The sequence below is a fragment of the Lampris incognitus genome, chromosome 19 (genome assembly GCF_029633865.1).
Source record: "Lampris incognitus isolate fLamInc1 chromosome 19, fLamInc1.hap2, whole genome shotgun sequence".
NCBI lineage: Eukaryota > Metazoa > Chordata > Actinopteri > Lampriformes > Lampridae > Lampris > Lampris incognitus.
Genome location: NC_079229.1, coordinates 27,559,598 through 27,586,317, shown reverse-complemented (window position 1 = coordinate 27,586,317; position 26,720 = coordinate 27,559,598). Strand labels below are relative to the sequence as shown.

The window sequence follows — 26,720 nt, the reverse complement described above, 5'->3', positions numbered from 1 at the left end:
TTTTGTTTTTCCCCAAATGTTGGTTGACACAGCACATGAATGTGGTTTTAGCACCGTTGGCTGGCATTTCAGTCTCAGGATCGAAGTGCCTACGCTCCATCTATCTCTCCACGCCTCCTCCTGCCTCTCTAAAGTTTGTCTAGCCTTAAGAGTTGAAGAAGGAGGGAACGTAGGGAGGGACTTATTGATTTTCCAGAAGGAGTGCAAGTCAACCCCCCCAACTTACTTCGTATACCGTTTTGGAGAAAATCTTGCTTTCCAATCCCTTTTCCGACTGAAAAGAATAGCTTGACTCAATTTGTATGGTTCAATCCATCACTGCATGACGGAGGGTAGGGGAGTAGAATGCACAATGTGGAACCGCCTTTACATTTCTTACCAGCCATTGTTGGCCCTGGGTGCACACTGTCAAAGTGGCCCCTCTGACAGCCATGCTGCCATCCCACTCCCTATCCACAGTCACGCCTATGCAGCCTTGTGTGACCTCATCAGTATGCGACTCACACAAGCCACCTGCTTCTACAGAGTTGGTGCTAGATTGGATCAGCAGGAGGGATGCTCTGTTCCGTGTGACGAAAGCGTTCGCATGCATCTGATAAGCTAACCCTAACCCTAACCCCACTTTAACCCAAACCTTAACCATTTCGAATGCCCAGAGCATCAGTGCCTGCCGGTGAAACAACCAATCACAGCAGCATGAGGTTAGAGCATCCCTTCGACTGATCCAATATAGCACCAGCCCTTGTGCAGAGGTAGTGAGGGTGGTTGGGGGGGGGGGGCATTTAAACCTGTGGTGACCATATCGCAGAAGAATTTAAAGGTGCTCTCAGTAAAATGTTGACTTTATCATGACAAAAAATGAACATCCTGTAGGGGGGGGGTTGGCTGTAAAGAGTTGTCCAATTGCAAATGACACCTTTGCCAGGTGCTGAGATTTCCGGCTTTCAAAACCTGCATTGTAGCCTGTAATCTTTACTTTGGAGGGGTTCAAAGTCTCTCCACAAAACTACGGGTCCTCACACATTCATGTCACCACGTGTTTCAAATTTCCAATATGGAGGTGCCAGCTTTGCAACACAACTCTACCGAATGGAAAGGTAAGCAGTACAGCCATATATGATAAATTACAAATATTGCAGTGTTTTACAACACTGAACAGTCATAAATATTGTGCAGTGTTTTACATGATTACCTCTTAATGTGGCATTTCTGCTGGATATCTGCATTAGGTAGCTTACGAAACTGTAAAGTGTAATTAGCGTAACTCTTGGCCCTTGCGGGCCACTGTCACTCAAGCAAACTATCGCCAACATTGGAATTCCCACTGGGCGCATATGGTGGTGGTCACCACAGAAACATTTCACCGACTGCACCTTGAAACCATCTGGTAAAATTCAATTCAAAGGTTTTTAGACTGAATCATGACACCATCCTTGATGGTTAACTCTCAGTTGATCATTGAAGACGTGTGACGTCTGACATCAGAAAGACAGTCTTATGGCAGCAGCCAACAGTGTGAGTCATGTGCTGTGTGTGTTGTCTTACCGCGGCTTGTCTGTGTGTGTTGGATAGGATTCCATGGATCTTCACCTTCTCCTTGTCCATCTGGTCAATATTTACCCACAAGTCCTTGCTCATAGGGTCTGTGGGCCCGTATGTCTTTGATGTGTAGTAGTTATGGTCTGTGTCCTCCTGTTAAACACGGAAAACAAAATTCAGCCTGTAAGCAAGACTGCTTAAAAGTTGATCTCATTTGTGTAATTGTAAGCATTGTAAGGAAGCGTAGGACTTAATTTGGACACTTTAAAGACCCCACCCCCCTTTTTTTTCTCCCAGATTGAATTTGGCCAATTACCCCACTCTTCCGAGCCGTCCCGGTCTCTGCTCCACCCCCTCTGCAGATCCGGGGAGGGCTGCAGACTACCACATGCCTCCTCCGATACATGTGGAGTCGTCAGGCGCTTCTTTTCACCTGACAGTGAGGAGTTTCGCCAGGGGGACGTAGCGTGTGGTAGGATCTCGCAATGTCCCCCCAGTTCCCCCTCCCCTCCTAACAGGCGCTCCGACGGACAGAAGCGGAGCTAGTGCAGAGAACAGGACACATACCCACATCCGGTTTACCACCTGCAGTCACGGCCAATTGTGTCTGTAGGGACGCCCGACCAAGCCGGAGGTAACACGGGGATTCAAACCGCTGATCCCCGTGTTGATAGGCAATGGAGTCGGCCACCAGGACACTCCGTCATTGTTTTGAGATCATTGGCTGTCGCTCACGTATTGTCCTCATGTCCTGTCTGCCCTTACCAAAATTGAGTATACTTACAGTATATTTTTAAGTATACTTTAAGTTAAGTCCAAGTATACTTGTAGACTTATATTTATAGTATACTTGTAGTATACTTGCTAAAATACTAAATTCGGACCACTTGAAGTATACTATGAGTATACTTACTCATAGTATACTTACCCAGAGTATACTCATAGTATACTCATAGTATACTTCAAGTGGTCCGAATTTAGTATTTTAGCAAGTATACTGCAAGTATACTATAAATATAAGTCTACAAGTATACTTGGACTTAACTTAAAGTATACTTAAAAATATACTGTAAGTATACTCAATTTTGGTAAGGGACTTTCTTTACCCTGGCTGCCTCAGCAATTGCCCCTTTGGGATGTATAAAGTTTTTGGAATTGAAAAGAAAACCACTTTTAATAAGACAGAGTGGATATAATCCACTTGCCCTGTGTCATTTATTCAGCTGCAGGCTGCACTATTATCTATGCAGCATATAAACCCAACAATATATAGCAGCATTTTGATGCCGAAGAGCAACGTTTTCCTTACACCGCCTTTCTTTCTGTTCCTAAACTAGCCCAAATCCCGGCCCATCACACACGAGCCTATCACCGTTTAATTTGTAAGGTCGGGTCAAACTATACAAGCTGAAAACTGGCAGGCGTGCCAGCTCAGCAATGCTGCAACACTTTCATCCTGAGTTTTTGTGCAGGACGACTCGCATGTTAGCGTACGTTGGCTCATCAGTTGACACAACGCCTGCTAATCTGTGTTGGCACGCACACTCGCGCCGACGGGTCCGCGCATGCTCTGTGCCCTTTCCTTCGGCTCTTGTTTTTTACATTACGGTGCGGCCGGCGTGCGAAGTGACTGTAATGTCTACTAATCAAATTAAACCGAGACGCCAAGCAGCCATGACTTCCGTCCGACGTCAAAGAGCGCACGCTAGACTGAAAACTCCAGATCGCCCTTTTTGAACGCGGCCATTTATTTCATGGGCCTTTTTTACGAGCCACGCGGGAGCGGGCTCGTCTGCTTTTATTGTTTCCTGCACAGACCCGGTTACAGAGCCCATCTTGTGGGCCGCTGCTACCGCTCGCCTTTCTACTTCACGGCCTAATGAGACACTTCCCTCGCAGGGTTTTTTCATCTAAATACCTTTGTTGGAAGTTTTATTTCCCCTCAAATATTTCGCTACACGGGCGTCGAGGAAAGCGTTCTTTCGACTGTGACGCTGCGGATGGGAATCCTCACTGCTCCGGGGGGCACTTCGGTATACAGGCGACTTACACCAGCATGACCGAGCCTTCGGTCTCCGAAGAGCCACGAGGCAAATCCTCGCTCACGTGTGATTCTTTAACGTTGGCTTCACCCCGCGTCACAGATCGGTTTCCCCCCACGCAGCGTTACCGCCTTAAAGGCGTGTGGTCCCGAGAGGTTTCCAGTCCGGTGTTAGGCGGCGTTAATGTTGGATAATCTGAGACTCCGCTGTGGGTTTGATCCCCTCCCCATCAGATCTCCTACCGGAGTCCAGTCAAGCAGGTGATGTTCCCTTTGATTAATTGGGCGATTTATACAACCGCGGCAAGCGGTATTTCATCACAGCCTAGCACGCAGACAAACCTTGTCGGGAAACCAAATACCCTACAGGCACAGCCTTAGTCAGCACATTCCCTTTAAAGTTGAAGACGGAAGGCGCTTGTAAAGGGAGCAGACAAAAATTGGGGGGCGGATGCGCGTCATACTAATCAGCACAAGATGTTTCGGTTTAGTTGAGAAGGTGTGTGGAGCCGAGGACGCTGCGGTGGCGAGACGGGAGCCAGCTGGCTGTTCCCGTCCCTGATTTCCCTCAGGTTTCCTGGTGAAGAGTGATGGGGAAAGGTGGGCAAGAGGCCATTTTCTAACTCTGTGTGTGTGTGTGTGTGTGTGTGTGTGTGTGTGTGTGTGTTGGAGGGCGGTGGCAGGGATAGTTAGCAGTGGCGAAAGGGGTGTTCCCAAGACCAAAGAACACAGTGGAAGGATGATGTGACCAGAGTAACCTGCACACACACACACACACACACACACACGCACACACGCACACACACGTTTGTTCACATGCACGTGCAGGCATTCAAACTCACCAACGGGCAGCAACACACCCACACCATGCCAACACACAGGCACACACTTGCATACGCACAAAGCCATAAAAGTGTACGAACAATAACACGTACCGTATAATCACACAGGCACTCACACAATCCCACAGACCCGCACTAAACACACCCACAACATTCAACAGCGCACAAAATAAAGATGCACGCACAAGCAGACGAGCAGCAAAGCCAAACATGGACATACACGCATGGATACACACAATAGGTCTGTAATTAATCATTTTCATTATTGGATTAATATATTGATTTACGTTTACATTAAACGATTATTAGTTCATCAAAAAATGTCCTGAAATTGTGTACTTAGTGTGACTAGCAGCCCAAAATAACCTATTCATTTTATTATATGAATCTGAGAAAGGCAACCATTTGTGATTCAGCAAATGTTTGCTATTTTTCACTTGAGAAATTACTAAAATAATCAACCGATTAATAACATTATAATTGTAACCACTAATCAATCACCCGACCGCTTGCTTGAGCACTAGAGTGCATACAGAGTATTGCACAAGTGTGTATGCACGCACACACATACACCGAGCACGCACGCACACACACAATGTGCACACACATGCACACACATGCACGTACACTGAGCCCGCACGCACACACACACACACACACACACACACACACACACACACACACGGACAGAGCAGACCGGATTCCAGATGAAGCACGCAGATAGCGCAGGAGGGGGAAGACACCTGAGCTGCATTGTAATGAATGCTTCAGGTGGGTGAGTGGAGGAAGATGAACAAGTGGGAGGAGAGCAGATTTGTATCCCTGCCAGCTGCCAGACATCCCTCACCCCACCTCCGTATGCCCTTCATAAAACTCTGCAAGAAGGGGGGGGGGGTTGGAGAAAACACCTATTGCCGTCGATAGCTGTCGGTCAGTGACAGCGGCAACCATTTTGTGTCTTGGTCCATTGAGAAAGCCCGCTGTGCAAAAAAAAGCAGCACTTAGCCGCTGTGGGGACAGTGTTCAGCGTATGAAGCAATCTCAGCTTCATCCCCATTTCTGTCTGAGGCATTTACTGCATCTGCGTGCCACATCCATATTGTATTATGCCAAGGCCTGAATGCCTATGTGACAAGATGTTGTCGTTTCTAAACGGCTCCGTCTTCCAGCAGCGATGCCGAGGAACAGAATTTACTGCTGTACTGGTATGAGATTATTCATATTATTCACACGTAACTGGAGGAGACGTTTCTCCGATCCGGCATTGTAGAGCTGCCTCATTCACGCAGCCTGAACGTTCATGTTTACACGACAAGATGAAAAGAGCAAAGAAGGAAAAACTCTAATCCTCTCCCGCCTTCCACCTCCATCCAGCGTCTGTGTTTGCAGAGAGAGTTCATATTTGAGTCTGGGATGGGTATTACCATGTGCTGGGAATGACCTGCGAGCCAGCAACAACCCATCTTCTTTTTCCAATCATGCCCACGGACACGTGCGCTGTGGACACAAATGCACGCCCACACACAACCGGAAGTGCACGTGCACGGAGGATCACGTGCTCCTGAGCACTCGGGACATACTGGTGCAGTTAATTCAGCGCTTGAAAAGGATGCCGTCATTCATGCGTGCGGCTCTTTATCAGCCAATAATGCCTACGATCCATTATTCATCACCGAGCTCCATCGGTGCTGCCCCTGTGTGTGTGTTTGTGTGCGGTGAAACCTCGCAAACGTACTAGTAGTGTGTGCTGTGTGTGTGTGTGTGTGGGGGGGGCAGTGACAAATAAGGCGAAATCCCGACCGCCTTGCATCCCGAGCGGATCCAGGTAATATATTGCATTGGGTGAGTGTTTGTGGGCAGAAGGCAAAGACAAGTATAACAAGTTGGGGTTTTGTGTGTTTTGAGAAAAAAAAACAACAAAACAATGGGAGGTATGCACGGCTTCAAGTTCGAATAAGGTCACCTGTCTGAGCGCCATCTATTCAAGCCTACCACTTAAGGTGCGTTATTAAGATCTTCCACTGGCGTGCGGCTACATGCCTCATAAATCACAATGCACAGCCTTCCTATTGAATCATGAGGAGAGAATGTGTGTGTGTGTGTGTGTGTGTGTGTGTGTGTGTGTGTGTGTGTGCGCACTGTTGTTCAGATGCACGTACGTCTAGGGAAACCGGCTTACTGATGTCAGCGTAGCTGGGACACGATAATAAAGACCGGACCCAGGTCAAACACCACATCCGTGGGACTGACTTCGGCTGAAGAGCAAATCCGGGTCTCTGCCGGCCTACTCGTGATGTGCAGGTCAGTTTTTTTTTTTTTGGATTATTACCCCCCTTTTTTCTTCCCAATTACATCTGGCCAATTACCCCACTCTTCCGAGCCGTCCCGGTCGCTGCTCCACCCCCTCTGCTGATCGATCCGGGGAGGGCTGCAGACTACCACATGCCTCCTCCGATACATGTGGAGTCGCCAGCCGCTTCTTTTCACCCGACAGTGAGGAGTTTCGCCAGGGGGGTGTAGCACGGGAGAGGATCACGCTACTCCCACCAGTTCCCCCTCCCCATGAACAGGCGCCCCGACAGACCAGAGGAGGCGCTAGTGCAGCGACCAGGACACATACCCACATCCGGCTTTTCACCCACAGACATGCCCAATTGTGTCGGTAGGGACGCCCGAGGGTGGTTTGCCCAGCATCACACAGTGACGGCAAGGCCTCGCCTCTTGTAGACCAGCCTAACAGCGCCTGGATCCAGGCTGCTCCTCAATAATCACGCCTAACGATGCTCTTTACTGTTGAACAGCAGCAAAACAAGTAACCCTTCATTAAAGACATGAACTCTGTCTGTTTTGCTCTCTCGCTCACACACACACACACACACACACACACACACACACACACACACACACACACACACACACACAAACAAAGTGTAAACAAAAGCTATGGATACCATTTTAGGAATAAACTTGTAGGTGAAGCCTCAACAGTCTAAAACACGTTTTGACCCAACCACAATCACAAATTGATGAAAAAGCTCTGTGTGTGTGTGTGTGTTCTAGAGAGCGAGCGAGAGAGAGAAGTGAAGGTGGATTAGTAATGCACAGCCTAGCCTACTGCGCACAATGTTTCTGTAAATTATTCATAACTTTCTCTGAACACTGCTTTGTCACTGTTTGACCCGCCCGCCTGAACCCGTGATATTTTCTAGTAGGCTTATCCGAACCCGCCCGACCCACGGGTTGCGGGTCGACCTGTGCATCACTGCAGCCTATGCAGTCTCAGCCAGACAGGACCACCTCTAATCTCTTAACAATATGAAACCAGCCAGGAGCAACAGAGTCACTCCTCATAAGGACGCACTTTATAATTATTCTTTCCACACAGCAGTTTGACAAGTATACTGTAGGATTGTTTGATGATGATGATGATGATGATGATTGTTGCTAATTGACATTCTGATCAGAGATAAAGACTCGCTGATTTCTTGTTGTTTTCCTAGATATATGTTAATACATTTATAACTAACTGGGTAACGTGGCAGTCTATTCCGTTGCCTACCAACATGGGGATCGCCGGTTCGAATCCAAATGTTACCTCCAGCTTGGTCAGGCGTCCCTACAGACACATCTGGCCGCATCTGTGGGTGGGAAGCCGGATGTGGGTATGTGTCCTGGTCGCTGCACTAGCGCCTCCTCTGGTCGGTCGGGGCGCCTGTTTGGGGGGAGGGGGAACTGGGGAGAATATCCTGAACCTCCCACACGCTATTTCCCCCTGGTGAAACCCCTCACTGTCAGGTGAAAAGAAGCAGCTGGCGACTCCACATGTTTCGGAGGAGGCATGTGGTAGTCTGCAGCCCTCCCCGGATCAGCAGAGGGGGTGGAGCAGCGACTGGGACGGCTCGGAAGAGTGGGGTAATTGGCCAGATACAATTGGGGGGGGGGGGGAAGGGGGGTGATAATAAAAAAAAAGTAACTGGCACAAATGGTCCTAAAGGGTCGACGAACATCTGGAACGGGGTTTCCAGGTCATGGTAAGTCTCATTAACGGGCCTGAAAGTGGATTAATGTTTAACTTCTCACCTTTCTGAAACCAAGCTGAACATTTAAAATGGAGATTTGGGCTCATGTTCTTACCCCAGTATAAACCTATTAATCAATGGGAATGGCAAACCGGATGCAGAAATTAGAAGTGTATTCCCAAGCTACATATTCAATTACGAAATCCACTTCATCCGTCGTGTTTGTCACGTGTTTGGCTTCATAAATCTCGACCACAGTGCTGCATGTCCCCCTTAGCTAGCATTAACTTTGAGGGTGCTGACGTGGGCCGTAGACCTGGTGTTATCTGTTGTTCTACAGCTGTCAGTCCTGCTGCCCCAGAGGCCCCGTGCCCGCTCTGCCCTCCAGCGCGTCCCCCCCTGGGACCTCTACTGAGGTCATGCATGGATGCCCCCCTCTCTGACACCCGCTCCCTCCTCCATCCCCTCTGCTGCGGATTATAATACGTCTCTCCTCTCCTGCGTCCTCTGCCTGGATCTGTCGCTCTGCGTTCTCGACGGCTGCAGAAATTACCGCTCGAAGAAAAGGTGTTTGTTTCTGCATGTAGTCCGGTTATATCAGCAATCAGGAACTACAAGAACACACATATCCAAAATAACACATCCAAACTAAACAAAAAAAATCACTGTCCAGGGAACGAACGCCAGGATGACTGTCGGAACTGCTGGTCTGCATGGGCTAGCAGTTAGCTTAGCCTGCCCCGCTTCTGCATCCTGTCAGACCGCCCTCAGTGCTTCTTCTTCGGTTGCAGCTCCAGGCAGGGCTGTGGTCCCTGGGCCCACAGGATGCAGCAGACCAGGCTCCCTCAGCCGATCCAACGCCAGCTGTCCCAGCCATCAAACGAAGACACAAACTCAGACTCAGACGTGGACAAAGACACTGCATGGACGGTACTGGGTGAGGCTGCCGCAAACATGAATTCGCTCCGCCGTCTTCCCACACCAGTACTGGGTGAGGCTGCCACAAATGTGAATTCGCACCACCGTCTTCCCACACCGGTACTGGGTGAGGCCGCCGCAAACGTGAATTCGTACCACCGTCTTCCCACACCGGGACTGGGTGAGGCTGCCGCAGACATGAATTCGCACCACCATCTTCCCACACTGGTACTGGGTGAGGCTGCCGCAGACATGAATTTGCATTGCCGTCTTCCCACACCAGTTTTGGGTGAGGCCGCCACAAACGTGAATTCGCACTACCATCTTTCCACAGTGGTACTGGGTGAGGCCGCCGCAAACATGAATTCACAATGCCGTCTTCCCACACCAGCACTGGCTAAGGCCGCCGCAAACGTCAATTCAAACCGCCGTCTTCCCACAGCGGTACTGGGTGAGGCCGCTGCAAACATGAAATCGCAGCGCCGTCTTCCCACACTAGCGCCTCCTCTGGTCGGTCGGGGCGCCTGTTCATGGGGAGGAGGAACTGGGGGAGTAGCGTGTGGGTGAGGCCGCCGCAAACGTGAATTCGCACCGCCGTCTTCCCACACCGGTACTGGGTGAGGCCGCAGCAAACGTGAATTCGCACCGCCGTCTTCCCACACCGGTACTGGGTGAGGCCGCCGCAAACGTGAATTCGCACCGCCGTCTTCCCACACCAGTACTGGGTGAGGCCGCCGCAAACGTGAATTCGCACCGCCGTCTTCCCACACCAGTACTGGGTGAGGCCGCCTCAAACGTGAATTCGCACCGCCGTCTTCCCACACCAGTACTGGGTGAGGCCGCCTCAAACGTGAATTCGCACCGCCGTCTTCCCACACTGGCAGTGGAAACCAGGTTATAAGACACGTCCAAATACAGCCACACCTGCTGTTTTTCTTAGGGTTATTTTTTTCTTCCTTTTTGTTTCCTTCTCGAGGGCGAATCGAAATGTCCGTCTGGCACAGAATGACCAGAAATCTCTTCCCAAACACACCTCCCACTTGGACTTTCAATAAATACTAAACTGAGTCACAACATAAACAAAACAAGATTAAAATAATAATCAGAGAGACAATTTGGCATATTGACAGCGTTATGGAACGAGGCAAATATGAATGGGGTAATAAAAATGACAAAGACACACACACACACACACACACACACACACACACACACTTTACATGCATGTTGACAAATGGACTTTAACAACAGCATACATACAGCGGGGCATTTGCAGGACATCTTGCAGTAAGCATATCACCAGCCAGTCGTAAAAACAGGCAGATGTAAGTTGCTCAGATTAATACGCCACAAAACGTGTACACACAGTAGGTCAAACCAGGTGTAGTGCGCTTTCATGTTGTTGTGTTCTTCACTTGATGACGTTGTTTGTCCCTGCAATACTTTGCAAACAAGGTTCGAAAAATGACTTGGAGTCAATGTAACCTGACACGCGGGAGGGTGTCACATGTCCTCTGTGTGTGTGTGTGTGTGTGTGTGTGTGTGTGTGTGTGTGTGTGTGTGTTTGTAAGACAGTGTGAGAGTGACTGTGCATCTACACAGGCGCGTTGGGAACCACATCTCTTTATCTTATCTTGTGTTGCCGCGGCAGCTGAGTCCGCTGACTAATGGGTTGTAATGGGCGTCTAATGCCTCCGATAAAGACAGAAGAAGAAAAAACTACACACATCTCAGCAGATAACAAACGGCACAAACAAAACCTCTTGCTTTCACAGGCCACGTCTGTCTGACTGGCAACGTGTCCAGACTGGCTCTCACTTCGCCGTCAGCAACCTAAGCAAACGGAGACCTTGTTTTCCTTCCGGAAAAACCCGCTCCCGGAACGCCGCGCTAGCCCGAGCATCTTACAGACTGAGAGGACAGACAGCCGAGGAAGTGCTTCAGTTTCGGGGCTAGCCGGGGCGTGGCGGGGTCTGCCGTTATAAACCTGCATGTCGACTTGTGCTGGAAAGCCATTGTGGCGGACTCCTGCTGCAGCACCAGCTAACCCAAACACACACTCCTCCTCCTCCTCCTCCTCAAGTGTTATGAGCTGCGCAACATTGATTCACACAAACAGTCGTGGGATGATGGACTCCCATCTTCATTAGCGAAAGAGGGATTTAATCCACCATAGCGTAGACGCACCACCACTCCCTGTCAGATTTTTTTTTTTTTTTTTTTTGCAAACATTCCTCCAAACATTCCTCTTCTCCCTTTTCTTCTCTTCTTTCTCCCTCGCTCCTTCCTGCATCCCTCAGCCACGGGTCCTTCAGGTCAGTGAAACATGGCCATAAAAGTCATTCAAGCTTGAGCAGACCAGGAACGAGATGTCAACACACCCCGACACACACACACAAACACACACACGCACACTCTCTCTCTCGCTCGTCTCCACCATCCCACTATAAAAGCCTTCTTATGTCAACATATTGTTGATGTCAGGTGTGTGTGTGTGTGTGTGTGTGTGTGTGTGTGTGTGTGTGTGTGTGTGTGTGTGTGGGGTATAATGACAGCAGAAATGACAAGGTGTTTGTTCTGCAGACTTCTCTTCCATTCCACAACAACAACAACAAATCAGCCAGAAAGAAGGAAGACAGCAGAGGCAGGGGTGGGCTGTGTTCATGAGTTTGTACCGTGTGTGTGTGTGTGTGTGTGTGTGTGTGTGTATACACATGCACAAATTCGCATGTCCAATTATGTGGGCACAAACGTGTAAGTGTGTGCATCTCGGGATTTGCATATTTGTGTCTAGGAAGATATGTGCGTGTGTGTTGGTCTACGTGCAGATGTTTTGTCTTCACGCCTGCATGCATGTGTGCGACGTAAGCGCATACGCATGGCCTGCGTCCACCGCGCCTGTGCACGTGTACAGGTTCACGGCCGACGATCAAGGCTCCCTCCGTCTGCACGGAGGAACGCCGGGCTGCGAAGTCGGGATGATTAGGAGCCACGGGGAAACTTAATGAGCTGTCTTGCCCCAGCGTCCGCCAGCGTTATGAGAAAACGCCGCAACGCCGGGCTCTGGCCGAGGGACCAGAACTAGAGCCACTGGCTGTTCCTTTAATTTACATACAACCAGCACACAGTCCGAGACCAGCGATTAATCTCCAGCAGATCCACCACTGGCTCCGACTGTGGGGGGGCGGAGTTAATTTCCTGCCCTGGTCTCTGTAAGGTCAAGTTTAACAGAATCCAGCCTCATGCAGTGGGTCGATAAAGACCACAGGGGCTCGGTTTAATTTGATATAAAATATTCATCCTTAAAGTCCCCTCTAGTCCACTTTTTCATTACCAAACATTCACTCTTCTGGGGAGATTTGTAATTGCCGGAGGCACGTATCCAAGGAACATTTTTTGGCAGAGCGCAACTGAGGCGGGACCTTGTCAACTCATCCCTTTCATACGGACTGGCTTCTCACAAGGCCGGGAGGTTTACTTTGCTCCGCGGCACCCTGCCACGCTGACTTTAAACAAGCCAAACACAACGGAAATGAACTTAGACCAACAAAATGAAACCGAGCCCCCGCTGGATTAACATTTACCTCTATCTGGGAGCTGTTGTCTGCGTCCTCGGTCGACAGGAGGCTCGGGAAGCCCTCGGGTTGGTCCTGGTCAGGCCACTGATCTTGGTCTTGGCTGGCCCTGTTACTGTCCATGTTTCGCGGCGGCAGTGGGGAAAGCCATCTCCGCCACCGGTGACTGTACAGCTTCACGTCCACCGCCACATCCTCCTCCGCCGGCGTCTGCACCTGCACATATGAGTAGGAGACCCCTGAGGAGACAGAGAGAGTAGGCATAAGCAACATTCAAATGGTGGAAAGGAATCATCCGCAAAGCATGGCTCAAAACCAAATCACCCTTAAATACTCCTCTAATATCATTAAGTATTCTGTAGAGTGCCTCAGATATACTTGTTACCGGTGCATTACTGCAGGGTGGGTCAACAGAGCTTTCTAGAACCCTTTATAAGTCAGCGCGGAGGGAAAATCTCCTGGTTTGCAATGTGCATGCTTGGACTGTAAGAGCAACATTCAGATGCACGACGAGAACACTTTTACTGTCAATAAGGCAACGGTCCAGCATAGGAGGCAAGCGCCACTCGAGCCATTAATCTCACGCCTCGCCCTTATAACTCACTGTCTCGCCAGACTATTCTGGTTGCCTTGGGGCAGAAAGCTCCCCCCGCATGGGAAAAAAAAGAGCTTTAGGAGTGACTCAGCAGCCATCTCATACACCAGTGCAGCCGAGTCATACCCAATCATCCCAATCGCAGAGTCGAAGATGGGAAGCGGGTGACAGTTGAGAAATGGCGCCGTTTTAATGCAAAACACAAACTTGGTGACTGTAGGCCTGCAAGGGCGTGTGTGTCTGTGTCTAAACAGGCGATGGAGTCTTCTTCAAGCGCAACGACAACCCTGTGAACACGGCACAGTAAAGAAATGTTTGTGAAAACAAAGATACCCATCTATCACCCCACGATGGCTTAGGGCTTTAAATATTTTGAAATTCTTTGGTTCTTTATGTAAATACATCTTCTGAAGGATAAAGTTAGATGTTCCTACTTTTTCCCCATTTTAAAATTTCATGCTCACGTCCTGTGTCTTTATGTTGAGCTTACCACCAAGGCATATTTTCTACAAATGCAAATTCACTCGGAGGTCAACAAACCTGAACCACTCTGTGCTGAACTGGGTCAGAATGAGAATGAGCGGCACACTATAAGGCAGTTTATCCCAGTCTCTCTCCTCAACAACTCAATCTCTCTAATTGCTTTCCCTCCAGATATAAAGTTTTAACAATATGTGGTGTCGAACAGCGCTCCAATAATGGCATCACAACTATGCAAATTAGGTTGGCTGGAAAACAAAAACGGCTGATCCCCCTCCCCCCCCTTTTTTTTACGAGACAGAGGTCCCTGGGTTTAATTAGGACTGTGTGTGTTTTCGAACCCTCTCTTCCCTGCTTTCTTTTCTCTTGTCCTCACATCTCTTTCTTTTCGTCTTTTTTTCCTCCTCCTCCTCCTCTCCCACCCCACCCTGGGCCCCCAGACACCAGTGGTTCTCAGGAGATGATAGAGAGAGAGCGAGAGAGCGAGAAAGAGACTGAGACAGAGAGAGAGAGAGGTTGAAGCAGTCAGCTTCAGATGCTAATGTGCCCAAAGTGGAAGCTGACAGATTCACTTGATAATGAGCATCTGCAGACCCAATAGCAAAGAGACCGGTCTGCATACAGAGGTAAGTGTTGACACACAAACTTGAGGGGAAAAAAAGTAAACAAAGAATTTAACACAACAAAACCATGAAGAGGACAGGAATACATTCTTCACAATCTGTTGCTGCCATGTTCTTTTTTTTACATTCAAATTAAGTTACAATATAATAGGACAGTGTATGCAGAAACACAAGACTGTTTCTGCTGTCTAATTAATATGCAGATCATCTCAATGTTGCTGTTGTTAGGTCTTCGCAGAACCTCTACTGGCCAACAACTCACCCTCTCTCTTTCTCTATTCTCACCATCCCTCTCCCTGACTGACACCAACTCTGTCCCTTTTGCCTTATAAACTAATGGTCATTCGTTACATCCGTCAGGACATTGTAGTCGCGCAAGGGTTCCCGTCCTGTGTCCTGTCTAAGAGGAACCTATACATAGTACTCTGCCGTCCATAACCACCTATTCTGTATAACCCTCTCCCCAAAAGGATCTTTGTTGGACTTTTCAATATACGATGGAAAGCTGGCAAACAACGGACACTTTAAAATACACCATGACCGGAACATGGACGCTTCAAACAAATGGCCCTGCTTTTCCCAGGATGGCTCTCACTGAATGGCCATGATGAGTCACCACTTAAAGGAGCACCTGCAAAAAGCTCAGCTTGCCCTTCGCTCTTCTGCTACTGGAAGTGAAATGCCTCTTGGTGTGTCACCTTGCTGATTCAGAGAGCGTGAATCTCTTCTTTTGTCTTTGGGGTGGGTTGGGGGTAGGACGGGGGTGGTGAAGAGGTGGGGGGCTTTATAAAGAATTTCAAAGAGCACCAAAAACAGACCCCTGAGGAACACCTTAAATAACTTCCCTGCAGGACAAGTCTTCACTTCCCATGAGTGTGTGTGTGTGTGTGTGTGTGTGTGTGTGTGTGTGTGTGTGTGCGTGCGTGCGTGCGTGCGTGCGTGCGTGCGTGCGTGCGTGTGTGTGTGTGTGTGTGAGGAAATCTCTTCCCCTCGATTTTTCTGTCATTCCCTCTGAATACGCTGCATACCTTTACCCCTGACTCTCTGAAGCAGTCTTGTTGGCTAGACCCACGCCTGTCAACACCCCTAATCCAGAAACACAGGGAGAAGTGTAATCTGGTTTCACCTAAACATTTCAAGGACATTTTTCTTCATTTGCCTCCTACTTTTACCCCCCTTTTTCTCTTCACGTCCTCCTGATTTATTGTTACTGATAGGAGTCTTTGACACATGGCTGGTATGTACTGAAGATAGAAATCCCAAAGCTTTAGTGCAGTGTTTGCCAACCATGTGCAGTCGAGGCCCAAAGGGTATGCAGATTTCAATCCTAGCCCAAATTCTATGCTGTTTTCAGATTAATTCCTCACTTTTTAGATTTAAATCAACACATGGACCTGGGAAGTCACCCACTCAATCCCATACTCTTGGTGAGCTAGCACTTTGGGCAAAATTTAAGGCTCTAGAGTGAAATTGTGTTCAGCAAGGCTTGTGATTCTTGTAAATGAAAAGGAAGAACTTGCAAAAAACATTTTACGTGCTGCTTGCATCTCTTAGGTGACAAATAGCCTTATACGCCTCACTCCTTTTGAACAGTTGTAGAATGAGGATGTGTCCACAGGAGACTTTTTTTCAAAGAAACATTGCTATCGCTATCACTGGAGGAGAACAAGTAAATAGACAGCAATCTGTGGAAAGCTGATGCAGAGTGTTTGGAGGAGATTCTCTGTAGCTGTTGCTATCCTATGAGAAAAGTTTCACGGCAAAATAAATTTTACTCCCGCTTTCTCTTTATTCAAAATGTGATAATACACATTTAAAATGTCAAATAAACAGGGATTTTATGTTATGAACATCATTTATTGATCGATTTTAACTTGTTTGTTTTCTGATCCTTGCTGCTTTAACGAAGCAGATCTAACTTTTGTTTCCTCACTGGTCCCGCCCCTCCCTCATTCTTATTGGTTAGTGGCACTAAAAGTGAAATTGATGGGCTGCACATGTCAACAAAATTTGAAATTGTTTCAACTTTGGAAACAGCTTTTTTTATGGATCTCTGGTCAACACATGGCCAAAGTCTACTGAGTGCAAATCCATCAAGTACTAAATTACTTGGACTCAATAAAAGTCATGCGTCGCGTCTGTTATGCTGCGTGTCCTTGTTTATTGAAAGTCTTAGTTAGTGAAATAGGCTGCAGTGGCGTGTGTGTGTGTGTGTTCATTTGGACTACTAGTGAGCACGTCTATTAGAAAACACTGGAAAATGGATGGATTGAAGCATCCTTGGCAAAAATAAAGGCCCAGTGTGGTTTCTTGGTTTCCCTGGGCCGTTGGGAGTGCTTGTTTCAGAGACCACTGAAAGCTGCTTTATCAATGTACCAGCAGACCCTGCCAAACTGTCCGGAAAACCGTCTCTCACAGGAAAACCTCTGTGATCTGCAGTGGCGCTGACTCTCCAGTACCTATCATTATCTCACCTGGGTCAACTTGAATGAAGCAAGCCACACTGAAACGTTATCTCTCAACAATACAAATACCTTTAAATGCACCACTCACAGTCTATAGCTCTGCATGATTACAGTTTTCAGAAACTGCAGTGAATCCTGCACATGGCTTGCCAGTGTGATAAACAGTACTGCTCCAGACCACAAGAGAGAATATTGCAATTATTCCTCCATTTGCTGTGGCTTATTCTCTTCGTTAGTAAAGATTCATTGCGAGTGGCTGACAGGGGAAGCACTCCATCATTCGTGCACCCACATGCCCTCATGTATATACACACACACACACACACACACACAAACACACACACACACACACACACACAGTTGGGAGCCTGGGAAATATCTGCAAATAAGTCAGCCTTGAGCACAACCTGGAGAGCAACAAGCCATAAGCATGTGATGATGTGTGAACCAAAAGGCGCCAGAGTGACCTTCTCTTTAATGTTTCAGCGAGAGCCGTCATCGTATCACATGCCTGGGGTTCTAAAGCCTACTTGATTTATTAATCTTAATTAATCTACCAAAGCAAAAAGGCGCAAAAAAAAGTATGTCAGCTGGGCTGGCATGACGAGGTCAGCGAGTGAAGGAGAGAGTCAGCAGGGGGGAGTTTGGTACACAGCAGAAACCTGTGAGAGTCAAACTTAGTATTAAAGCTTGACTAAAAATTACAAGTTTGTCTCCTTATTCTCTTGGGCACATTCTGGAAAGTGTGGGCACATGGAAAATATCATCACAATAATAATAGGAGATTTTGCATGATATAAATATATGTCACGCTGTCTGCATACATTTACAAAAATACTATGTTAAAGAATCCAAACAAGCGTCTTGATGCATGCTCAATAATCCAGGTAAGGAAATACAAAAAACTTGAATCAGTTCACCTGGACACATTTTTATTGGGAGAAACGTTTCATCACTCATCTAAGTGACCTCTTCAGGCTCAGCTGACTGCAGGTATCCCCGCCCTTATAAACAATACAGTGGCATAACGACCGAAACTAATGACCAGTTTCATATGCAAATTACTGTGACCATTAATTAGAGTTATAATGGCCATGAGGATTGGGGAATAGCTGCAATCACAGCTCAGGGATGGGCGGGTCCTCCGGCACAAACAGCAATATAGCGTACACCGTTAAGTGCCGGGAGGATTGCTGTGACTTGTACATCGGGGAAACCAAACAGATGCTGGCCAAGAGGATGGCACAACACAGGAGAGCTAACACGTCAGGCCAGGACTCTGCAGTCTACACCCACCTACAGGCCAGTGGCCACTCTTTCAATAATGAGGATGTACACATCCTTGATTTGGAGGAACGCTGGTTTGAACAGGGACTCAAAGAGGCCATCCATGTTAAGAGAGAACGACCATCCCTGAACTGAAGGGGGCACCTAGGAGTACATCTGTCACCATCTTACAATGCTGTGATTGCAACCATTCCCCAATCCTCTGTGAATAGTACACATGGGCATTGATACTCTAGCTAATGGTTGTGGTAATTTGCATATGAAACTGATCGTTGGTTTCGGTCGTTATGCCACTGTATTGTTTATCATGGTGGGGATACCTGCAGTCAGTTGAGACTGAAGAGGTCACTTAGATGAGTGATGAAACGTTTCTCTCAATAATTGTGCCCAGATGAACTGACTCAACTTTCTGGTTATCCAAACGAGGTTCATCACATTGAACTGTTTGACACTGCAAAGTATAATATCAAACCAAAACTAGCTTTCAAATGGTATCCGCTTCAAATATTTGAGACCTCATTTTGTGAGAAATTTTGGGGAGTAATGCTAGGGAGCAGCTCTTGATCATAAAGTTAGACAAAACTGTCATATGACAACATGGCAACATGCTACGACAATATCTGAATTGCTTCCCTATACAATACAACCAGCACACAGTGAACTATAATACTGAATTATTGTCCACACCTAGTGATGCAGGACTTTTTTCCTCATCTAAGTCAATGAAATCATAAATACAGTGTATTAAAAGAAATAATTATGATGTACAGGGAAGAATCCAACTGAATGACTATATCTGGAGTTGGTCAAGTTCCTTGTCTCTTGAACCACATCTGTCTAAACTGGGCTAAGATCCCAGTTCCTGTCTCTCCCATCTCATCTCATGTCCTTCTCTACTTTCCAGCTGCCTCTCTAGACAACCTGCTCCTGGTCCATTTCAGGAAAGGTTAAAAAAAGAAAGAAAAAAAAGTACAAATGGCCAGTTCAAAGCTTAACAGACAAGCTGACCCCAGATAATAAGTGTTGGACATTCACCTACAAACTGGCAGACAGGGCAGAGCTTACAGCATGTCAACTCAGCGCTTCTGAGGCCTCAAGACACGAGGGGTTTGCCTCAGAGAATGGGCCCGAACGCTGAAGCTCAGAAATCTGGGTAAAGCCTGACAGGATATTACCTCCAGCAGCTGGCACCAAAAATGAAGAGACGGGGGGCATCCCTGATGGCTCAACCAGATAAGCAAGAGCACCATGTGGGCCAAGGCCTGGTGGTCTGTTCACATGTTTGTCTTTTCAACACCAGGAGACACGGGGCTCCCCAAGTGCTGGCTGCTTGACGGGCGTGTCTGTAAAATAACCTAGGCTGTATCCTGACTGACAAGTGCACTTCACCTCCAGTGCAAATGTTTCCCTGCACCTGACTGCATGAACGCACCACTCACTGGACTGTTCTTGATTTTTGCCTCGAGTTTTCAGACATAGTTTGTTTTTTTGGGATTACCCCCCCTTTTTTCACCCCAATTTTACTTGGCCAATTGCCCCACTCTTCCGAGCCACCCCAGTCGCTGCTCCACCCCCTCTGCCGATCCGGGGAGGGCTGCAGACTACCACATGTTGACTCCGATACATGTGGAGTCGCCAGCCGCTTCTTTTCACCTGACAGTGAGGAGTTTCGCCAGGGGGACGTAGCACGTGGGAGGATGATGCTATTCCCCCCCAGTTCCCCCTCCCCCCCAAAACAGGCACCCCGATCAACCAGAGGAGGTGCTAGTGCAGCAACCAGGACACATACCCACATCCGGCTCAGCCAATTGTGTCTGTAGGGACGCCCGGCCAAGCTGGCGGTAACATGGGGATTCAAACCGGCGATCGCCGTGTTGGTAGGCAACCGAATAGACCGCCACATCATCCGGACAAAACATTTGTCAGACTTCATCTACAACTATCCACCAAAATTGGTCTCTGAATAAATTTGAATCAAGAAATACTCCATATAGTTGCTGAATCATGCTTCTGTTTAGATCTATAAACACCTCCTTTTAAACATCTGTTCCAGACTTTATTCCACATTTTTCCAATTTTTGAGAGGCGGTCGACGCCTCACGATCAGCACAAAGTTAAACAATACTCTACTACTTCATGCAAATGTGGGTAAACCAATCTGACACGCCACCGTTAGAAACTCGTCAAGCCATAACCAGCATGCATTGCACGCGAAAATAAAAGCGAAACGTAGAGATGACACGAACTTGTGAACGTACCGTACGGCAGCATCCAGAACTTTGCTGTGTCGTTTCCTCTCTCTCACATCCTGTGTTACTTCCTGTCTCTCAGCACTGTGCTCTATTATCAAATGGATGACTCTTAAATAAAGAGGCAGACATCTGATAAGGGATTTGACTGATGAGTTAATAAAATGGATTATAAAGGGGAAGGGGAGCACTGCCTGGGTCTGATCTCAGATCAGACAGAAAAGACAGACAAGGTGGGAGTCATTCTGCTTGTTTTTTTTTGGGTTTTTTTTTAAGACGTTGGTCAAACAAACTCATTTTCCTAACATTGTTTCACATTTGGCAAGTAACTACGGACTAAACATGGGGAAATTTAATGCAACCAGTGATGATTTATTACCTTATTAATCAAACTGCTTAAGTGCACAGTACGGGATATAGAAGAGGTTTACAAAAAGAAGAAAAAAAAGATAATTGCTTTCACCACATCAGTGATCTGCTCCAGACACTTTAAATCTCTGTCGCCTGGGGCAGGAAGACAAATATGAACATTAAACATGGTATCGGCTGCAAATGAAGCTTTGAGTCCATACAAATTCCAGGCGTGCAACAGTCTGTAATTATTATGCAGAGGAAAGTGTGTTTTACCAACCTGCCATAGCCTGCTTTTTACAGCACCTATCTTAAAACACAGGCTGTCATTAAACAGACACATAAAGTCAAAAAAAGCTGACTATGTCAGGAAGCAAACCAAAGGAAGGCAGACACAACCCACCTGTCTAGTTAAAGGCCTGTAAGAGAGACCCCCTTTCAAAACAGGCCATAAGAAAGAAGGAAAACTTGCACTACAAAGTCATTCGTTTTGAACGTTCAGACCAATTCAGTCCAATCTAATTCAATTCATTAAATTTTGTCATCCAAGAGGGGCAACTGAAAGGCAGGTAAAGGGCATTAAAAGACATTAAAAACCCATCTGGCAAAAACCCTTAAGAAGTGCAACAGACAAGGTGGTTCATCAGGGGTCTTGGTGAGGGGGTTGATGTCTATTCAGAAAACTGATGGCAAGGGGCATGCGGGTAGCGTGGCAGTCTATTCCGTTGCCTTCCAACACGGGGGACCCCCGGTTCGAATCCCTGTGTTACCTCCGGCTTGGTCGGGTATCCCTACAGACACAATTGGCCGTGTCTGCGGGTGGGAAACCGGTTGCGGGTATGTGTCAGGTATCCCTACAGACACAATTGGCCGTGTCTGCGGGTGGGAAACCGGATGCGGGTATGTGTCCTGGTCGCTGCACTAGCGCCTCCTCTGGTCGGTCGGGGCACCTGTTCAGGGAGGGAAGGGGGGAATAGTGTGATCCTCCCACGTGCTACGTCCCCGTGGCAAAACTCCTCACTGTCAGGTGAAAAGAAGCGGCTGGCGACTCCACATGTATCAGAGGAGATACTATGTGGTAGTCTGCAGCCCTCCCCGGATCGGCAGAGGGGGCGGAGCAGGGACCGGGACGGCTCAGAAGAGTGGGATAATTGGCCAAGAACAATTGGGGAAAAAATGGGAGAAAGTCAAAAAAAATAAAAATAAAATAAAAACCCCAAAAACAAACCCCCCCCCCCAAAACTGATAGCAGAGCTGGGATTTAAGGTCATCTATATGCAGACACACAGAAGGACGGACTAAGGGTGTGCAACAACACATTTGGACATTAATGCATTTTTTCTTCCACGGAGAGAGAAATTACACCCACCACTTTTTTTCCCCAAGCTTAATGTTTACTGTGGTGTCAAAGTAAAGCAGAAAAAGGATTAAAAAATATCTGAATACATATTCGCTTTTATCGCAAAACACAGGGCAAATCTCCCTCAGGGGAATGCCTCATTGGCCGTGGATCCATTAAACCCGCCAATTTATTTAGCCGAAAATTAGTCACATCTTTCCAAATGGGGGCAATGTATCCCAAAGTGTTGGCTTGAAGATATGACTCGGGACTGCAAATGGAGATGAAAATGGACCCTGCTAGCATCACCGCTCTGTTTTTATGCTGAAGCCCATTAACATGCTGGCGCCATCGCCAGCTACCGCACCTCAGATCCGGGTCAGGGCACAACATTGGCCATGCGCCCACAAACGCCAGGTATCTAGTCAGGGTTCAGTACAAGCTTATTAATTTTTCATTTGACCATAAGTGTTTTGAAGATCTACCGCAGTTGATTTTGCAGAATAATTGTTTCAGCAACAGAGTAAAGACCTTGCCAGCATGATGACTTTGTGGTTGGCTATATTTCCTCACAGCAAGTGGGTCCCGGGTTCAATTCCAGCCCATCTGTTTGCAGTTTGCATGTTTTCCCCGTGTATGTTTGTGTTTCCTCCTATGGTCCACACAATGTGAAGGTGAAGTGAACTGGAGCTTCTACATTGCCCATAGGTGGGACTTTGTGTGTGGACATTGTGATGGACTGGTGACTTGTCCAGGGTGTGGATCAGATGGATAAAGGTGATGGATGGATGTATACAAGGGCGTGTAGACAGATAATCAATTACTCTTGATATAGCCTCTGCACCACTGCACTTTATCACCTCTTATTTCGCCTGTATAAGTCAATCCTTGAATCGTCAATAATATTGAATAAGTCAATATCTGAAGATTGTTATGTTGAAGTGTTGTTATTCTTTGTTAAGTACACTGAGAGAACCATGAAACCGCAGTCAAATTCCATGTATGTGCAAACCCACATGGCCAAAAAACATGATTCTGATTCTGAAATTATGCCCTTTGTGATGAATGTCATAAAATTTGCTTTTCAAGAACACGAAAACAAGTGCGGAACAAAACAATCACCGCACACTTGAGTTAACATAGCGACATGCAAACTGAAACTGCTTCGGTGCGAGCCCTTTCTTGTATGGCAGTTTAATGGGAAAGGAGCCAGGCGTGAAAAAAGAGGGGCTATAAATAAAAGCCAATATTCTCCCTCGCAAAGTGTTAATTACAATCTACAGACCACGGAAACTGTCAGGAATTAATTAGGTAGAGACTAATGTCCCATTCGAACTGCCTGAAGATACACAGGCCCAATGGAGGGGAAAGGTGTCCCGGGAAAGGGGGAGGGGGGGTGAAGTGGGTGGATCGAGAAGGGGAGGAGGAGTGCAGGGTGGGAGGTAGATGGGTCTAGCTTTAGGTTACACGCCGAGACACTGTTCAGCTCACCTTCTCTGTTCCTACAGTCACTACAGAAACTGGGAAACGAGCCTTTATGTTTAAGGCTCCTTGTGACTGGAATAATCTACCTGCACATATCCAACCTCCCATTTCAATGAGCTTATTTATTTATTTTACCCCCCCCCCCTTTTTTTCTCCCCAATTGCATCTGGCCAACTACCCCACTCTTCTGGGCCGTCCTGGTCGCTGCTCCACTCCCTCTGCCAATCCGGGGAGGGCTGCAGACTGCCACACGCCTCCACCAATACATGTGGTGTTGCCAGCCGCTTCTTTTCACCTGACAGTGAGGAGTTTCACCAGGGGGACGTAGCACATGGGAGGATCACGCTATTCCCCCCAAATTCCCCCTACCCCCCGAACAGGAGCCCCGATCAACTAGAGAAGGTGCTAGTGCAGTGACCAGGACACACACTCACATCCAGCTCCCCCCCACAGACACGGCCAATTGTGTCTGTAGGGACGTCCGACCAAGCCGGAGGTAACACGGGGATTCGAACTGGCGAGCCCCGTCTTGGTAGGCAACGGAATAGATTGACAGGCTACCCAGACGCCCTCAATTAGCTTATTTAAGGCTGTTTTATTCTCTTACCTTAAAACTGACTGTGAATGTTCTCACTAGCAGAGTTTCCATCAAGTACGTTTTTGTGACATTTGACATTTTGAATTTGGAAAAAGCTGAATGGAAACAGCAAATGTCTGAAAAAAATCCCAAATATCGCAAAAAGATTCATACGCTTGCACTAAACATCTCTGTCAGATCGTCCATGAGTGAGTGAGTGAGTGAGTGAGTGAGTGAGTGAGTGAGTGAAGACAATTTGCCACGCATAGCCCACGGCGGCAGCTGCGCACGTGCCTTGAAAAAAGAAGTGGGTGAATTATTCAATTCTTGCAAGTCAGTCAGGGCCCTTTGGGAGGGTGGGCCCATTTAAACATTCAGGCTGTTTGTTAGTCGCCTGAACAGAACCGATGGAAATGCAATTAATTCGCTTTTTTCTTTTCGACTTAAGAAAGGTTTGATTAAAATTCGCTTGACTATTGAATGGAAACATGTCTACTGAATATAGCTGTAATTCAAGCTATAATGATCCATTTTTAGTTGTCTGATCCCCTATTCTAGGCTATTGTGGCCACTTTGTGGTTGTAAATCATTAGTTGTTCATTGTAGTGTTTTTTGTTTTTTTTGTGGGTTTTATTTGTGTGTTTTTCCCGTCATATGAGCTTGTATTATACATGCTAACTGACTGTATTTGGGTTGATGTGATTGTCTTATTGTTGCTGGTGGCGTCATACTTTTGTTATTGTTGGGTTGTTGTTGTTGTTGTGTGTATTATGTCCTCATGTTTTAGGACCCCCCCACCCCCGGAAATGAGAAGATATATGTCAAGGGGTATATCCAAATGTGATGAACTTGACGAAAGTAAGAAAGGTGGTACTGAAGATAACCAAAACAGACTGTTGATCTCCATTTTGAGCATCTGGTCAGCGTAGTTCAAACACCCTGCACAAAATCCAAACGGTCAGAAATCCGGTGGAGAGCCGCAAAACATACAGCCTCAAATCCCAAGCACACAGCACCAAACCCCAAAACACAGAGGCCAGAGCGCGGATGTAAACCATCACAGAGTCAGCTGTCACCACCGTGGCTTTCTTTATGTAATCAGTGGTTTCTTTGGCCTCGGCATCGGCCGTTGCAAGAACCGTACGCGACGGCGCTTTCGAAATTAGCAATGACAGAGCCGGAGACAGAAAAAGACAGACAAAACAGACAAGGAGGGCGAAACACAGAGAGGACAGAAAGCTTCTAGTCCGGGGAGAGGGCAAGAAAAGAGAGGGACGGGGTGGAGGGGCTGAATAGAAAAGCGGGCACTCCTGAGTGACACGGGTGCTCTCTGAGTTTGGGATTCGGGTCTGGTCTGGCTGCAAGAGTCTGGCGTTCATAGTTCAGGGGAGAGAGAGTAATGGAGTGCAGGACCTACCTACAGAGCCCGGCTTCTGGTTTTGAATTACTCTACCATGAGAGCGCCAGCCTGGCATGCCATGTATCACCGGACACCGGACCCCCATGCGACAGATTTTCCCCTCTGTCTTCAAGTGCGGACCATTGCCTGCGGCAATAACACTGCAGCATCCCTACAGGTCACTGCCCAGCAACTGCAAAAACTGTCCAAGAATCTCTAGAATTAAAACAAAAAAACAGTGTCCCTCATTCTGCAGCACTAGCTCATTGAAATCTCTGCGTGAAAAAAACCCCACTTAATATGTCCTTTCACGTTTCCTGACGCAGTCCTGAGTGGTTGCTTAATGTTCCTCAAAACTGGAGATGGTTGAATCCGTGCCGCTGAACAGTGTGGAAAAGGCAGGACAAAAAGCCCAGAGGCCACCCCGCATACACTGCATTACAAACAATAGTACTGCCTTTTTCCTCCAGATTAGACAGCGATTCAGCTAGGTGCTAGTTTCTCTGCTGTAGATAGACACGTTCACAACACTGGATACCTCCTCCACAAAATACTTTGACCAACAGTCCCTCGCTCTCCTCCGAGCATCCTGCCTTTCCAAGTTTAGCCCAAGAAGAGTGGCTCTTTCTGTTGACATTTTTTGTCCACTTCCTAGTTCCTGCAAGAATCAATCAATCAACCAATCAATAAATCAATCAACCAACCAACCAATGATCAATCAATCAATGTGTCCTGTATAGTTTTTCCTGGGCCTATGCCTTTACTGTCGGACCAGGGTGGATTGGTATTTGAAATTATGCCAAGCATTGTTTTGTGTAAATTGTGTCTAGTTTGTGAATAATATGTGCATTTGTTCTGGCTTTGTGTGCCAGATCACGTCTGCTAAGCTTTAACTCACAGTGAATAATGTTGTGTTGACTTTTTGCAGTAAATACA

General features: G+C 47.3%; 1 protein-coding gene across 1 annotated transcript in view; it reads right to left on the bottom strand.

Moving 5' to 3' along the window:
* The window catches only part of plxdc2b (plexin domain containing 2b), a 112,232-nt gene that overhangs the window by 56,829 nt on the left and 28,683 nt on the right, over positions 1-26,720 (bottom strand). Inside the window, exons 2-3 of the mRNA XM_056299367.1 lie at positions 12,944-13,173; positions 1,546-1,692 (exon numbers count right to left, since the gene is read on the bottom strand). Of these exons, the coding sequence (XP_056155342.1) occupies positions 1,546-1,692; positions 12,944-13,173 (377 nt within the window). The remainder of the gene's footprint in view (positions 1-1,545; positions 1,693-12,943; positions 13,174-26,720) is intronic.